We start from the raw sequence: 14454 nt of genomic DNA, 5'->3' as shown, positions 1-14454 counted from the left end.
AACCATATGGCCACCTTATCAGATAAAGTTTGCTGCATCTCGACTAGCCCCGCTCACACTTTAATGCATCGGTAATGACAATCCAAAAACATTGTATATAATGACATAAGAATCTCAGGGGCCATATTGCAGCTTAAAGAAGTAATTTAATTTCTGATATTTTAAGTAAATTTTGTTGATACTTCTGTACTTTTATGTGAGTAACATTCTGAGTGCACGACATACATACAGCCATGTCCATGATTTATATTGCACCTGACAACTTATTGTTAACTTTTTTGTACTTCACAAAAAATATCCTGATCACTTTAAACCATTATTCAAATGTTATGCTGTCTGAAGTGAACTCTACACTATTTGTCATTGTTCCTATGAGAATTTATTTATCTGGGGAGCCCACTTCTGAATTTTCTGTTCCTGCCAAGACATGCATCCAATGTCCCCAAAATAAGAGAACACCCTAATCAGAAATACTTAATTAATCTCCTGCGGCACATATGTGAAATCAAAGAAGGCCATGCACACCGCGGTGAACCAGATGGTTTTACAAAGCTCTCGATAAAGACAACGCAGAGAGATTCCCGTAATCGGGCAAGTTTTTAATCAGATATCAATGGATTTTTTTTGTTTCGAAACTATTTCCTTGACGTCACGGTTTCCGTGCAGTCTCCTTTAAGGTTGCCAGGGGTTACGGGCTCACATGTCAGAACGAGGAGAATTGACGTCAGTGACGGCTGTTGATTGGTTCTCAGCCGTATCCGGTGGGGCAGCGGTCCAGGGCTCGGGAAAAAAATCGAAGCGAGGAGGATCTGGTAACGGTACGCTTTGAAAAATATCATCCATCCCGAGTCGCTACCGAAAGGCTCGGCAAGAATTTACAGTTTCTTGTGAGTATTTGCGTTCTTTCAGTTCATGGAACATATGACCTCTGGATAGGTGAAATTTGTTTGCTCCGTCTCTCGTTTGTTTATGATAGAACTCAAGATGGCGTCATTGGAGGAGAGCTTTGCCTTTGCACGGAGCTAGCCAGCTAGGCATCAAACTAGACACACTCTCAAACATTACGTAGGTCAAAAATAGTTAAGCAAAGGTGTAACTAATTTACTATCCATTTATATTTTGTGTTTACTGGTTATTTTGTATTTTGGGTAGATAGTATTTCAGTATTAGTCTGCTCGCTGTAAGTTACTTGGCTGCAGCCGTCAGCCTCCTCATGAAGCCTTCCTGACCTAGACGATGTTACACACAGGGCATTTGCTTCACAGTCTCTAAAGGCGATAACATTTACTCAGTCCGTACACTATTGGCTGCGTTATATCATCCATCCTCGAGTATAGTACGTTGTCAGTTGCACAGCAAGGTCATTTGTGTACCGCTGTGTTTTTTCTAATTTAATTGACAGCCTGCTTCGTAGTGGACAGCAGAGGTGATGCTGCAGCTCAGTAACTGAATTAAAGAATTAACATGTTAATTGTATTCTTTGAATACTTTAAAGATTTCAAACTTAATAAAACTTAGTAATTATATTAGACTGAAGAGCCCTGTTGTTGGATCTTGCCTGTAGTTTTAGCTCTTAATTTATAACACCTGGTCTGTAAACAGTATCATTTATCACTTGGTTATTCCTATGGTAGGTTTAGAGTAAAGCAAGCCTGCCAAGTTTCCACCTCAAGTGTAGTTAGTTGCATAAAGCTTGTGCCAGCCTCATCTTTGATAACATGGCTAGTAATCTCCCTTGGGCCTTGTCAGATTAGAAATTATCCAAATCCTATTATACTGATGCACATGCATGATACACTTGCAAGGAGAGGATGGATTGGTCTGTTTTCTCCACAGGACTTGCTGTTCACTAATTTTCTCATCTAAAATGCACATAATGGTTACAGCAGGGCTTTAGAGGCCTTTCTTCAGAGCTATCTGAAGAAGCTGATATCACAGAGACTGATCAGATGATCTGTCAGGCTATTTTGCTCAGCAACAGTATTGTGGCCTGAAATGTTGAAACCTCATGCAAGTGCACTCGTTTTATGGTTAAGTCTGTTTCACAGTGGATTGAGTCACTGGCCTTCACTTAACCATTCGTCTAAAATTAGGCCTTGGCTATAATACTGTTTCAGCCATAGCCAGTTACTGAGATAGAAGACTTCATTCAGGTTGGTGGGAAACTTAACTTGTTTTGAGTAAATAAACCCAACACAGACAGTGTGCCTGTCCTACTTTGTTGTGTGTAGTCAAATTTGTGTGATCACATCATATGACCAGTTTTCACTCCTGACACTCAGAAGCACTCAGGCTCCATAGTGCCAAAACACCACTCCGTCTTTCTGTGCCTTCTCACTCTGGTTCTATTTTTCTCACATTCTCACGTTTTCTGTCTGTCCATTTCTCATCACGACACACAGGCGCTTTTACTCTGTGTCGCTCTCTGGTAATCCAGTGAATCCATGTCGTACAGTGATGATCTGAAATCATGCTCCTTCTTCCCATTACTGTCCACTCTCTCCAGAACAAAGGTTAGAGGCCACAGAGCAGGGTTGCAGTTGTCGTCATGGCATCTGGAAGTACGAGCAGTGAGGAGGAGCGGAGCCTGAGGGAGTGTGAGCAGTACGTGCAGAAACACAACATTCAACAGCTGCTGAAGGACTGCATTGTCCAGCTGTGCACCTCCAGGCCAGACAGGCCCATGGCTTTCCTCAGGGAATACTTCGAGAGGCTGGAGAAGGTTTGTGTGTGTGTTTGTTATTGGATTTTTTTTGGTTAACCTTATTGGTCAGTGGACAGAAAGCAAATCATTATACAGTGAAAGCTGTGCATCATATACTCTCATCTTACACCACGCAGTTGGCGTCTCATAAACCACCTATTATTTTCTGTCATAAACTGCAATTATTTACACTTGGTCAGACAGTATTTCCTTTTATTTCTAAGGCCAAAAAATACAACCTTATTAAATCAGTTTGTCATTTCAACTCAGTGGATGTCACAGACGAAGCGATTTCCCAGTCATTTAGCTTGAAGCACTTTGTATGTCCATGATGTTATCATTACTTTTGCTAGTCATGTTTTGGATTAAATCTTCTATAACTTTTTATGTCATTGTTTCCGAGTGCAGCAGTTTGGCTAAGAGTCACATAGCAATAGCTTAAATATTTTGTAATATATTCAAATTAAGTTAATTAGCTCTCTACCTAACATGCTGACACCACTTTAATGTCAGTTGTTACTTTATTTCCGCACAACTACGAGCTTCAATTTTTGTTATTTGGTCTTCCCAATTGTTTATGTATGTTGATTCATTCACTCTGCAACTGTACACAGTGAAAAAAATATGTGTATGAGGAAAATAATACATGATTTCTATAAACAGTATATACATGTTTTGGATAAGATTTTGGACTTCTTAAGTGTATATGTACACTTTGGGATCAGGCTTACAGAAGCTATGTTCAAAACCATATGCTACATTTACTATAAATACCAGTAAAAATGTAGTAAGGCAAATTTACATATTGATTCTTGATTAGATAATTAATTAAATTCAATTAAAACACGTAACTGCACATACAATAAATCAAATTTCATATTTAATTACTATGAATTGGTTACAAACGTTTTCCTGAAACTACTGCTTGTAGAACCATTTTTATTCAAGATAGGATTCTTTTTTTTAATTCTCTTACACATCTTTTGTAGTTTATCAACCTCTTGTCAGATTTTTTTAGATGCTCACCTGACAATAACCTTCAAATCCTTGTAGAGTGTATTTTTAACTATACAAAGACTTAGAAATTTAGCTGTAAATGTTTTTGGTTATATATGTTTGTGGCCTTTGGATGGTTCTGAAACCCTGGGTTATCTTAAGGAGGAACCGCACAGTAGTTTTAGCAGTCATTTTATTTTGTTTTGTGTTTTATGTGTTGATATGCATTGTGTAGCATTTAATTACACATTGCTTTATTAATAAGCCTTGACTTAACTGGAATGAATTGCAGCAGCAATAAACCCTGTTGGCTTTGCCTCACTGACTCATTCCCCTCCCTCCCTTCCAGGAGGAGGCCAAGCAGATTCAGAACCAACAGAAGGCCAGCAATTCCCGTTCAGACTCACGTGATGAGGAGGTGTCTCCACCTATGAACCCTGTGGTAAAGGGTCGCCGGCGGAGAGGAGCCTTCAGTGCAGAGGTTTACACAGAGGAGGATGCAGCCTCATATGTCAGAAAGGTACAAGCAAGCAGCTGCGAAGTCCACAAGAGTGTCGCAACAAGTTACATCTACAGAAACAATCTGATGCTATCAGCGTTATGTAAAGTTTACATGCAATATATTTGGTTGAAACTCTTGAGCGAGTGAAAGCACCCTAACGCGTAACATGTGGGTGCGTTGTCTTCTAAGGTCATTCCAAAAGACTACAAGACGATGGCAGCGTTGGCCAAAGCTATCGAAAAGAATGTGCTCTTCTCACACCTGGATGACAACGAGAGGAGGTACCTGTGAAACCGTTCATTGACGGAGTTTGGGTGTTTTTGTTTAGCTGCGTGCAGCTTATCAACTCACATATCTTTTTCTTTCCAGTGACATTTTTGATGCAATGTTTCCAGTCACCTACATCGCTGGGGAAACGGTTATTCTGCAGGGTAGGGTGTCATTTTTTTCAGTGTTAAGTTGAATAAAGAATAACTCCAAATTGAAGCATGTCTTTATGAATGTGATGTTGACACTATCATTGTATTGCATTCAGGTGACGAAGGTGACAATTTCTACGTTATCGACCAAGGGGAGATGGATGTGAGTATCTGATTCTCAACATGGATAGAGAGAGATGTTTAACTACTAACAAAAATATTGTGAATGTTTTAGTTTTTCCTTTATCCATTTGCTTTTTGCCACTGCAGCAGTTTAATACCTTGGTTTGTACACTGCTAATCTGACAGGTGTATGTGAACAATGAGTGGGTGACCAGCATTGGAGAAGGCGGTAGCTTCGGAGAGTTAGCCCTGATCTACGGCACTCCAAGGGCGGCCACAGTCAGAGCCAAAACCAATGTCAAGCTGTGGGGCATCGACAGAGACAGCTACAGGAGAATACTTATGGTGAGGAAGACCACTGTTCATAAAGCTTGTTTGGGAAATGTTTCTGGTCTCTTCTTGTTTTTCTTTTCATATTCAGTTATTTTATTTTTTTTGCTACTGGAACAACCTCATATCCTCATAATAGTCATCTCACTTTCATTAACTGGAATGCCTATGTGATGTGGTATCACTCTTATTTCAAAATGTATAATCTTAATTCTTAATGTTTAATTTTTACGCAGTTACACTAATACAAATATTTTTCTCTTTAGGGAAGCACTTTGAGAAAGAGGAAGATGTATGAGGAATTCCTCAGGAAAGTGTCCATTTTGGGTGGGTTAATTTTTTTAAAAATCAGCCTCATCCCAATCTTAAAAATAGAATAAGACAAGTATCTTACTTGTGCTTGGTGCTGAGATTAAAATAACCTGAAAGAGAATACAAAAATATCTCACCTAGAAACAAAACCAATAACCTTTAGAAGAGATTTTTCATCTCAGCTGAGAACTTTCTTCTGTGTTCTCCCTCCTCAGAGTCTCTTGACAAATGGGAGCGTCTGACAGTCGCTGATGCCTTGGAGCCCGTCCAGTTTGAGGATGGACAGAAGATTGTCGTGCAGGGAGAGCCTGGAGATGAGTTCTTCATCATCTTGGAGGTAAACACGTGATCACTAACTCTCTCCACACACGACTTCATACTGGCTAGATTTGTCACAATACCAGGATTTTACCTCAGAAGTCTGAAGAGATGACTGGGTAAGATCATTTGTTAAGCACAGATGATTTATGTTGTTGGGATGTCCATTGCCTTTGGTTGTTTTATTTAATCAGTTCTGTATTTAGTTGCCCCAGTGTCAGCAAACACGTGAGAAGGTTTTGGATCCACTTGACTTAATGCTGCTTCGTGATTTCAGCTGAACTATTTCAACACACACACACACACACACACACATACACACACACACGCACGTACACACACGCCCTCTGGTGGTGATGGAAAAATGTTGCTTCACCCTCAACACATTTCTTCTAGAGCTGAAATGATTAGTTGATTAAATGAGTGGTCACAAAAAATCATTCAACAAGAATTTTAATTATTGATTAATCATTTAAGTACTTTTTTAATAAAATGCCAAATATTTAATGATTCCAGCCTCTTATATATGATCAGTTTTGCTCTTTTCTTTACTTAACATTATCGCAGTAAACTGGCTTCCTTTGGGTGACACAAATAGACAAATGCAAGACCCTTGACTGAAGGAAATTATAATAGGAGTTTTATTAGTTGTTAATTTATTAATCAAGACAATGATTTGCAGATCAATCAAATAATAATTAGTTGTAACTCTAATTTGAACAAAGTATAAATAAAACAAAATATAAAATTTATTCTTGCTTATTGGTATTAAACTGATGACACTTTAAGTTTTTTGACAGAGCCAACATTCATTTATTTTTGTGTGTTCATTTGTTTAATTGATTGAAAATTATGTCTTAATATGTCATTTGAGTGTGATGATTCAGGGTCCCTAAAATTAATTGGTAACACTTTATTATAAAGGTAAAAAAAAAATTTTTAGCTAATATGTAACAAAAGCATGATTAATTAACTTTTAAATCAGTTATTGTAAAGGGTAATCAATGATTTCAAAACCTATTTAATTGTATCAGATGGATTTCAATCATTCAGTTGTTTACAAATGAACCCTTATGGAGATAATGATGAGTTTTCTTCGGGTGCATTTAAACTGATGTGTGCGTGTGTGTGTGTGTGTCTTCTTCAGGGTTCTGCAGCTGTGTTGCAGCGTCGCTCAGAGAACGAGGAATTTGTGGAAGTGGGGAGATTAGGACCATCTGACTACTTTGGTGAGAACTAAAGCATCATCACGTCATGACAGCAGCCTTTTATTTCATTTAATCAGTTAGTTTTATTATTTTTGTGGCATTGTTGTAAGTGAAAAAGAAACGCTGCACTAATGGCTCTAAAAATGGGATTTTTGTTGCATTAATAATTGGCCCTTCCCTGTAGGTTTTGTCAAAGACATTCTGTTTGTACGTTGCAGAAGGATTACCATTTTTTTATATTTTAAACTGTGTGTGTGTGTGTGTGTGTGTGTGTGTGTGTGTGTGTGTGTATGTATGTGTTTTCCTCTTCTCTCCAGGTGAGATTGCTCTGTTGATGAACCGTCCCCGTGCTGCCACCGTGGTCGCCCGCGGCCCCCTGAAGTGTGTCAAGCTCGACCGGCCTCGCTTCGAGCGCGTCCTGGGTCCCTGTTCAGACATTCTCAAACGTAACATCCAACAGTACAACAGCTTCGTCTCGCTGTCTGTCTGAAGGGGGGCACCCCTCCCTCTCCCTCCCTCCACCCCTCTCCCTTCTCCTCTCCTTTTAGACCCAGGGTCCACCAATGCAATTTGCTTTTTGTCACTTTCTTCTTCTTTCTGTTCACTTTTTTTCTTCCCCCTCTTTGTTTTACACACACACACACACACAGATCATTTTGTTGTTATCACCCGTCAGGCAGAGGTGACTTTTAGCCATTCACCAGCGCTTGTACCAGCTGCTGTACGCTACCTTGTAGGCACAGTTACATCACATGTTACCTATGTTATATATGTATTTGCTGGTTACGCTTTCTTTTTGACTTAAACACAAAGCGGGATTGTTAGGAGATCTCAAAAACATTTGGGTCTCAGACTGATGAGACAGGACAATCAAACTTTACAATGGCGCTTTTGGTGAATTTGTTACAGATTTATGTTGTAGATTGAAGCGAAGAGGAATGCTTCTTCCCCGTTTAAGAGTTTCCTTTCTGACATCAGTTAGCCCGATTAGATGAACAGCGTAGAGCAGAACCTAGAAACTAGAGAAGGCAGGAAGAATATGACTGCTTCAACTTTTGTTCTTTTTAGGTTTCAGCTGTGTTGATGCTCCATTTGTTATTTTTGGTTACCTTACCTGATTGGTATGATGAGATGATGATTTTGCTTAATTTGAGAGAGCTTGTGCAACTTAAGGTTTTTATTTAATTGTGCAGCTACCAGGCTAGTGCCAAATGTTGATTATTGTCACAACGCAAAAATGCATAGCCGTGGAAATGCAGTGCGCGTTCTGTTCCCTGACTATTTGGAGTTCCAAACAGGAAGTAGTTATTACCCTTATTGTCCTCTTAATCGGTAGATTGACCATACAAGAACTGCCTTGACTACTCTGAGGAAAAAAAACAAAAAAAGAAAGGAAAAAAAAAAAACAAGAGTATTAAGTGTATTTCAGTATTCAATTTTTTAGTATATACCAAATAACTTCACTCTTCTGCTATGGTTTGTAATCAAAATGTTATCATAGTATAGTTAAAACGATCATAGTTCTATTATTATCATTGACTAAATGATAAACTTATGGTTTGGAGTGATGGTGATTTTAAAAAATATGTTTAACTGTCTTTTGTAAACACTTATTTTTCCATAAATTCTATTTTAGGTGTCCAGTGCCACAAAGTAAATAAATGCTTCTTCTTGTCAACTGACAAAACAGTATGTAATTGTATTGTGTAAAACGTCATGGGTTAAAACTTTTTAAAATAGATCAAAAGGGTAACTACTGGTTTATTGAAGTGAAGTCTTGGAAAAAAAAATAAATAAATAAAGAGATGGTTTATGGATTTTTAGGACATCTGAAGTATTTATGCATCAAAGCATCACAGGTGAGCTGACAGGCAGAGCGAGCAGGTATTTATTTAAAATTAGTGTCATTGCTTATTGCCTATTTGAAAAGGTGGCTGTCTTCTCATCAGAGTAGCTTGTGATCTGTTCTCTATGCTTACTTGGAATGATGTTTTAGGCATCCAGTGATCCGGTATGAATGGAAGCGTGAATTTAAAAACCATGCCCTGCAGCTGCGTGCAGAAGCAGGTCAGATATCTGGTTTGTTACTCCCTAGCTTAACTGCTTCATGACTAGTTAGATGACATAAAATGTTAAGTCTGTCGTTTCTTTTCTTTTCTTTTCTTTTCTTTACTTTTTTTTTTAAAAGATCTTTACCAAATCACACAATGTTGACTTATGGATTATAGACTTAACTCTTCATTCCTGCCTCACTGTCTGTTACCAGTTTCTGTTTTGTCTCATTCAAAGCACTTGAATGCGCTTAGAATTGAGATGTATGTTTGTACGTCTATGAAGATTTGATTTTGGTGCCGATTGCAGGGTAGTCAGGTTAGTGAGAAGAGTTTTTGTGAATGGACATGAGTGTATTTTTCTTTACAGTTAAATCAAGCATCTTCATCTGTTCCCCCTAACCCTCAGGTTGTCCTTGTGGATGTGGTTACATGTGGATTTCTTGTCCATTGGCAACACATCCTGTTTATCCTGATCCACAGGAAATGACTCCGTTAGGGGCGAGGGTTCGATTCACCTTTTTGTCGAAATATTGTTTTCATGTAAATAGCAGCAGCATCGGTTTTATTCCAAAATGTTTTTAGCCACACTGCAATTGTCCCGGTTTGCCTTAGCTTACCTAACCTGGGCTTACAGTAGTAGTTGGTCACTCCTGCTAGCCCGACCTTCAGTGAGTTTGTTAGTCCTGCAGCGCAAGAGAGCTGCAGGCGATCAGAGGACCATTCTTTTTGTATTCTACCCTGTATTCAGTTTGACCTCCTGTATGTGCAAAGATGTTTCTCCTTTTGGTATAGATTGTTCCAGATGGCAGTTTAAGCAATAAAAAAGTAAAAATGATTCAGCTTTTTCTCCGGCTTCGTTATTTATTTGAGATTTGTTGCAGCTCATGATGCTTATTACCAAAACTGTACTTTTAATGTCACTGGTTTGAATGATGTGGAATTTGTTAGGAAGGAAATCCACCTACAGCTTCAACCAACAATTATTTTTATTATAGATTATTCTGCTGTTCATTTATCTATCAATTGTTTGGTTTATAAAATATCAGGCAATAGTGAAAAATGTCCATTCTAGTTCAGTCCAAGGTGACATCTTCACGTCTTGTTTTGTCAGACCAACAATCCAAATCCCAGAGATACTTTGTTGTAATTATATAAAACGGAGAGAAAAACAGCAAATATTCACTATTGGAAAGCTGTAAAAGGGGAATTTGGCACATTTCTGCACGAAAACAATTATTCTGTATAGTTGCAGATTACTTTTCTATGAATCAACGTATTTTTTCAGCTCTAATCTCACCAACAAGAGCAAAACTGATTTAGACTTTCTCTGAGTGTGAGGAGCAGCTTGGGACCTGCCGGCCCAGTGTGTACTCAAAAAGATGTAATATGAAATGTGTCCACCAGGGGGAAGCATAATAGTGCCCTAAGTCTGTAAACGCCTGACTATCACTGGTGTTCATTCCTTCCTACACAAAAACTTAAAGCCTTTTATTCTTAATTTACTGTATACCTACATTTTAGATATACAACCTTTCTCATTCCTCTCTTGTAAACTCATTATTTTAAACAATACTTGGTCTGGTTAATGATCCACTCTCTCTCTGGTCTTCCTTTAAGAGCATTTTATGGCTTTAGACAACTTAGGTCATGTTTCCATGCAGTGATATTTTCAAACAATGAGCAAAGGTTTTAAACTTGATTATTGACAATTGTACTTGGCTCTGGGAATCACCAACATTGCTGCTTAAAAATTGTTGCACATGGTTATTTGGAGTTTGGAAAAGTTCAATCTGTTCCTTCCTCTTCTAATTGGCCATTCTTCATTTTTGACGGTTTTAAAATGTTTATTCCTGTTGCTAGGTTGCTAGTGAAGATATACTGCATAAATGCTGTAGTAGGATTGGATGTACCTGTGTTTGAGAGCACATTTTATGATATGGAGGCTTATCAACCTCCCTCTGCCTGCTTTGTCAGGCTGATGTCTGACTTTATTTGGCAAGATTGGACCAACTCTTAAGATCTCTTAAAAATAGTTGTGGTTATTCGTCTGACTTCACATCTTGGAACATATCAGGATTGTTGGAAAAGAACAAAGAAAACAACAAAGGCCAAAGCTCAGACATGTTCACAGAGGACAACACACTCAGATATTTATACTAGAAATTAAAGTAGAAGAATGGAAAACTTGGTTTGCTACACAATTATTATTATAGTGTTGGGACATAACAGATATTAGTTCGTTGCTTTAAGTTTGACATTTTTCTGCCTCAGCCTGTTTTAGTTGACAGTGATGTCGTAAAGCTGTTTAAACACTCAGATGAGACAGAGAAGGATTACAAGTCTGGAAAATGGGGTGGAGTAAACTAAATGACTGTTTAATAGGTAGCACTTTTCTCTTTCACACACACACACACACACACACACACACACACACACACACACACAGATAAACACACACATAGACAAACCAGCTTACACTTTTACTTGCAGGTGATAGCTTTTCTTAAAAACTGCTGTCATCAGATAAAATAACTTTATTTTCTAATTTTAACATCACATGGACGACACAAACATCTCTCTTCTAACAGTCAGCGTTCATTTGACGAACGACTGATCCAGTGCATCACAGCTCTCCTGTGTGAACTTCTTTGCTGATGTTGATGTGTGTGACGGTGAGAGCGTGTCTGTGGCTCCATGTATGAATGAAATCTTCTGTATTAGTATCACTACTGTATTTTTACTCTCCCAGCTAATTTTCCAGCTGACGTTGGTCTTCAATTGTTCTTTAAAAGGCCTTAATTTATATGTACAAACCTTCTAACCACCCTGATCTATGTGCATAAAGGGTACTTGAGAGCCCTGTCATAAAATGCACCCTTGGGGGGGAAGTTATGACCACGAGAGAAACGAAGGGAAATAAAGGTGCGTCTCCCTCTGTGATAGGAATTTGAGGCCAGCAGAGATTCACATTCTGAACCTCCCCAATGAGATTCCACAGCATCTTCCATTTATGGCTTGTTCCTTAAATCGAAACCACCTGGGCCTTGTTTGCTGAAAAGGTGACTGTGCTTCACCATGAAGTCCTCTGTGGTACAAAAAGCAGGAGGGATGAGCCTATCATCCTCTGTTACCTGGTCTTTTTCATCTCTGTGGCAGTCTGAGGTCTCGCTGTGGATTTGATAAAGTCCTTGGTGATCACCTCATCCTCGCCCAGCCTCCGGACGCAGCGCTGGACGACTCGGAGGATCTTCTGTAACCGGCGGTCCAGCGCTAAAAGGTGAGGCTCCATCAGGATCGGCTGTAAAGGGTCTCCATCAAGGGACTCCCTCATCACGTCGCTGAGCCTGTACTCTGGTCGAGCCAGGAGCTGGAGCCGCAGCAGCGTGGAGCGCTTTATCCTGAGGAGGGAACGGAGAAGAGAGAAGTTTGCTTGACATGAAAACTTATGTATAAAGACATTTATACATTAGGAAACATTTTAATTGTTCACATACATTTTTTGTATGAAATCCTTCAAATGTAAGTCCACAAACAAAGAGAGAAAAAGCTTCTTCTGCTGCACTATACTACATCTTACTTACATGCAGCACTGAGATAGCGGCGCCAGGATGGACATCTCATCTTGAGAGTGCTTTCCAAACCTGAACACAGGGTGTTATGTCACATGAAGCCTTCTATAAAATATAATTTCACAATAATTTAATTCTCAACAATGTTTTCTACTCACCCTCTGGCGTTGTCCAAGTGGAGAAGGAATCCTTCATCCCCAAACTTGGTAAAAATCTCATAGTGGTGTCTGTCCATGTTACCTGCGATAGAGGGTCAACACCTTTACAGTAGTGTGTGGAAAGAGGTTTTCTGACAGTGAAAGGTCTACTGGTTGTATCAAGAGTAGATAATGTAGTGGAATAAAATACCTATGAGGAAGTCGAAGATGGACATGTCTATGATGTTGAGGAGCCTGTTGCCGGAGTTATATGGATACAGCTGCTTTATGGTGTCACAGTAGAAAGGATTCACTTCCCACCTTTAAAACCCACACAGATAAAGAGGAGCAGTTAGAAAGGATTCACAGAGAATATTATCTGAGCTAACATAAAACAGTGTCCATATTTACTCCTTAATGTCCTTAGAATTTCCTTGCAACATTGGGTTGGAGGTGGAGTTAATGGCAACCCCACTTAGTTGATTTATTGCACAGGAAAGGAAGACGTTGCTGTTAGTCTGGTGCAAATTCACTTCATATGTTTCAAAAACAGTGGGTGGTGTAGCAAAGAAAGAACGGATGAAAGAGAAAAAGTCTTTGACCAAAGACAAACATCCAATTTGATTCAGAATAAACAGGCTATATGGGAAATGTGGCCTTTTATTTTGAAAATACTAGAATTTATAATCTTGCTGAAGGCCACCACAGTTGGATTAGCTGTGCATGTTGCATGTTGCACAAGACAACAATTTATCAAATGCATGTATAGTAGTATAGGATAAAATGTAATTCCTCTGGAGTATGCATTGTTGTGGTCTTACTCTTCTCTTCCGGTGAAAGTGTACGATCGTATCCAGGGGTTGGGGATGGAGATGCGGGGAGCGATGCTGAGGCCGGGCAGGTAGGCAGACAGGGAGCCCTCCAGTAGGTCAGGGTTCCCACACACCGCATATTCTGTCTTACACACATACAGGCACTTGGCGAAGAAACACGTGTTGTTCGCTGTTTGAGGAGCAGAGCAAAATGGTGTAATACAAGATGAGTTCCCTGTTCACATACAATTACATGCTGTTTGATCAGCTCTGCCTTTCCCTACAGCTGGATGTCTTATCACCAGCAAGAAAGACATCAAACCAGAACCAAAATAACTCACAGGGAAGTGCAGGTTTAGAGAGATATGCTTTGTTTATAAAGATATAGGGGCATAACTGCAGACTCTGTATATCATGATATACATATGATATTATCATGATACAGTTGCTGCTGAACGTATTGTTGATGTCATTCATGAATAAAACATTTCTAGCTGCGTTTGCTTGGCATTAAATGTATAAACCCTAACAAGCAACACAAGCTACAGGACACGTGAAACAAATGCTTCGACATTTTAGGAAACACTTATTCATTTTCTTGCAGAGAGTTAAACGAGAAGAAGCTCACAAAGTAGTACGGTAAATACGAAGATAAGTTATAGCCAGGAGACGGTTAGCTTAGCTTACTTAGCATAAAAACCGGAAACGGGGTGAAACAGCTAGCCTGGCTCTTTCTGATGTTAAAAATATTTAGATATCTCATAAATAGCTCCCTAATAGCGCCTCCAAAGCTCACAACTGAACACGTTATGTCTCTTGTTTAATCCTTACTGAAAATAAATAAAATAAAACAAAAAGGTGTGGTTTTACTGGGGGTTGTGTGCTGCACTATTTCATGCTAGGCTACAGAAAGTCACTGCCTCTCATCAGGAAGTAGTATGGCACACAGCCCCCCCCCCCCCCCCCCCCT

General features: G+C 39.2%; 2 protein-coding genes across 2 annotated transcripts in view; one reads left to right on the top strand and one right to left on the bottom strand.

Annotated features, from left to right (window-relative positions):
* Window positions 1–732: 732 nt before the first annotated feature.
* On the top strand, window positions 733–9801 carry prkar1ab (protein kinase, cAMP-dependent, regulatory, type I, alpha (tissue specific extinguisher 1) b). Its single transcript, XM_023429251.2, has 11 exons — window positions 733–887; window positions 2507–2722; window positions 4050–4220; window positions 4392–4483; window positions 4572–4633; window positions 4738–4784; window positions 4931–5089; window positions 5341–5401; window positions 5602–5723; window positions 6852–6933; window positions 7230–9801. The coding sequence occupies exons 2-11, from the start codon at window positions 2549–2551 to the stop codon at window positions 7400–7402; spliced, it is 1143 nt and encodes a 380-aa protein (XP_023285019.1). The 5' UTR covers window positions 733–887; window positions 2507–2548; the 3' UTR covers window positions 7403–9801.
* A 1519-nt stretch (window positions 9802–11320) lies between these two features.
* The window catches only part of fam20a (FAM20A golgi associated secretory pathway pseudokinase), a 9683-nt gene continuing 6549 nt past the window's right edge, over window positions 11321–14454 (bottom strand). Inside the window, exons 7-11 of the mRNA XM_023429250.2 lie at window positions 13494–13674; window positions 12884–12993; window positions 12694–12775; window positions 12548–12607; window positions 11321–12364 (exon numbers count right to left, since the gene is read on the bottom strand). Of these exons, the coding sequence (XP_023285018.1) occupies window positions 12094–12364; window positions 12548–12607; window positions 12694–12775; window positions 12884–12993; window positions 13494–13674 (704 nt within the window). The 3' untranslated portion in view covers window positions 11321–12093. The remainder of the gene's footprint in view (window positions 12365–12547; window positions 12608–12693; window positions 12776–12883; window positions 12994–13493; window positions 13675–14454) is intronic.

This window comes from Seriola lalandi, unplaced genomic scaffold (genome assembly GCF_002814215.2).
Source record: "Seriola lalandi dorsalis isolate HSWRI2012SDOR001 ecotype SW California unplaced genomic scaffold, Sedor1 jcf7180002054892, whole genome shotgun sequence".
Taxonomy (NCBI): domain Eukaryota; kingdom Metazoa; phylum Chordata; class Actinopteri; order Carangiformes; family Carangidae; genus Seriola; species Seriola lalandi.
The sequence above is the reverse complement of the archived record's forward strand: the minus strand, read 5'-3'. Positions and strand labels throughout refer to the sequence as shown.